Source organism: Styela clava, chromosome 8, assembly GCF_964204865.1.
Source record: "Styela clava chromosome 8, kaStyClav1.hap1.2, whole genome shotgun sequence".
NCBI lineage: Eukaryota > Metazoa > Chordata > Ascidiacea > Stolidobranchia > Styelidae > Styela > Styela clava.
The window spans coordinates 15,515,037-15,517,439 of NC_135257.1; the positions used below are offsets into that span (position 1 = coordinate 15,515,037).

At 33.0% G+C, this 2,403-nt stretch overlaps 1 protein-coding gene across 1 annotated transcript; it reads left to right on the forward strand.

The window, feature by feature from the left end:
* Positions 1–510: 510 nt before the first annotated feature.
* On the forward strand, positions 511–1,574 carry LOC120346361 (uncharacterized). Its single transcript, XM_039416074.2, has 3 exons — positions 511–652; positions 804–914; positions 1,275–1,574. Exons 1-3 carry the CDS (start codon positions 625–627, stop codon positions 1,481–1,483), a joined length of 348 nt encoding a protein of 115 aa, XP_039272008.2. The 5' UTR covers positions 511–624; the 3' UTR covers positions 1,484–1,574.
* Positions 1,575–2,403: the final 829 nt, after the last annotated feature.

The following is a 2,403-nucleotide window of genomic DNA, read 5'->3' on the forward strand; positions in this document are numbered from 1 at the left end:
TAAATTTTATGTAAATAATCACCAACGTTTACATGATATTGAAGCAGTCAAGTCGTAAAATCGTTCAATTTTTTTTCAATTCACCGAAATCTACCATATTTTCTTGCTAATTTATCGCCTTATTTTTCACTTTTCTACACAATTAACTTGTTTCTTTGAATATTTAGGATTATGTTTTGTTGTGAATTAATCGTATTCGACCAGGAGTATGAAATTAAAATGTCTTTCATACTTTTTCATTTCCCTATGTTATGTCGAACTTACTTTTTTACATACCGTAATTACTTTCAGGGTCATATATCGTGGTTACACAAATCATGCAAAACAGTTTACTGTTGGGGTTAAAACGCAAGTACTAGGTAGTTAGGTGTTGGATTAAATCTGAAAACAATTGAGAGTAAAGTGCACAAAATCGTAGGCGACAAGTCACAATATTAGAAAATGTATTATGTATGGGGTAATATTGGCGTCCACGTTACATGTTTAACCTCATAAGTTTTTTTTTATTTTTAAATTGTAATGGGTGATAAATAATTCAAATTTGAAAATTGCAGAAATAATAGTTTTTGGAATACCTATAATCACTCATATTTTTGCAAGTGCATTATATCGTCTAGAAAGAAAATGACTCTGTGCTGTACATTACTGTTTGGTGAGTATGCTTATTACGTTAATAGATTTTACAATTTATTAGATAGAAAACGGTCAATTAACTTAAAAATTATAGAAATCGGCTTCTGGCTTATATTTTTTCATAGGCCCGGAGTTTAGAAATCGTGACCTAAATGGCTTTATTTTTGTAGTTTTGTTAGCAACAAGTTTCTTCAGCGAAGACGTCGACGCAAGATCGTTTCCGACATTTTGTTCCGATATTTACAACACATTGCCTTCTCCGATGTGGCGACAGCTATGTGGTGAGTGCAAAATTTGTTGGTTTTTGATGCTCCGACGTAAATTCTGACGCTAGTTTGAAATCGTGTCAATAAATTCTCGTTTTTTATTTTTTGTTGAATAAAAGAATTATTAGAATGAACCTTATTTGCAAATAAACTGTTGGCCGGGATTAGTATTAGAAATAGTATTAATAGCACTTCGAATATATTTTTTCCCTTTTTCTGTCGCCTAAGGAACTATCTACTCTGGGGTATGAGTTTTGAATCATGACTGATATCCATGCTTATTTTGAGTCCCTCCGCGTGTATTTTTGTGTTGAGGCTGATGGTTTCTATTAAAAATGGTTGTAATTTTAATTAAAAGAGTTTTTTTTTTTTTAGGTTATGGCAACCCAGGACCATTCAATCCTAGAACTGCAATGAAACGTGACGAAGAAAAAGAAGTTTCCCGCGCGCTTTTAGAAGAATTAGCCGAGCTACAGTCAGATGGAGAAGTAGAGAAAAGAGACGGATTCTTTGCTCCAAGTGACGACTACCTAAACAACATGATGCGTTGGTTAAAGCTAAATTCCTACAATCGACGATATTAATTTAAAAAATTGATGAGAAGTGTTTTTGGACGAAATACAGTTCGTGTAAATTTTGAATGTGATTGATTTAATAAAGGATTGTGATATAACAATTTAATCTTGAATCTTGATTCATCTGGGATACGAAATACCTAGCGCTAGCCTAAAATTCTATTTTTTGAGAAAAATGAACTGTCTAAAGAACGATCAGGGGTGCTTAAAGTTTTGTCGATGCAGGCCGCATTACACTTTTCGTGAGCTTTCGAAGGTCGCAGAATTGCTCATACACTCTCTTGTATTCCGGAAGTTGTCCCACAAAACTAAATACAAAACAACAAATTACAAATATTTTCATCTTTTGTCTGACTGCGATTATTTCAGAAAATCCGTCTCAATAGCATTAGACACTAAATCATATGTATAATCCGAGCCTCACGTTCGATCTTTCATACTACAGAGAATTGGTTCCGAGTATGTAAAAATGTCCGTTTCTAACAAAAATTTCTGTATTATATATATGAAACATAACATTCTAGGATATGTCATTATCTCTTAGCCAGATATTGCAACTTTTAGTGCATTAATATTCATGCCAATGTGAGTGTTTCGACTGGGAACAAAAGTGTCTGCTACTTCTCAAATTAGTGGATAATTACCTATTCCAGAAGAATACAGTTTTTATAGTTTTGGTTTGTTTAAAGCCATTTCTGCACGGATTTTGCAAATCTGACGGCGTGTCAACAAAATAGCATTTAACTTGACTGTTGGCTTGTTGGCTTTAACTTGGCCTTTTCTGAGACACCCAATTATAATCATGACTGTAATTTCATAAAATAAAATTAAGAAACTTGAAACCAAATGGCAAGTAATAACATTTATCACTTTGTTGCTGAGAGTTTCACACTTACTCCTATGTAAGAGTATCATATGTTTTCAAAAAG

Coding starts and splice junctions, on each gene's coding strand:
- LOC120346361 (XM_039416074.2), top strand. CDS start 625: ATGACTCTGTGCTGTACATTACTGTTTG. Junction 653..803: donor GTGCTGTACATTACTGTTTG/GTGAGTATGCTT, acceptor TTATTTTTGTAG/TTTTGTTAGCAACAAGTTTC. Junction 915..1,274: donor GATGTGGCGACAGCTATGTG/GTGAGTGCAAAA, acceptor TTTTTTTTTTAG/GTTATGGCAACCCAGGACCA.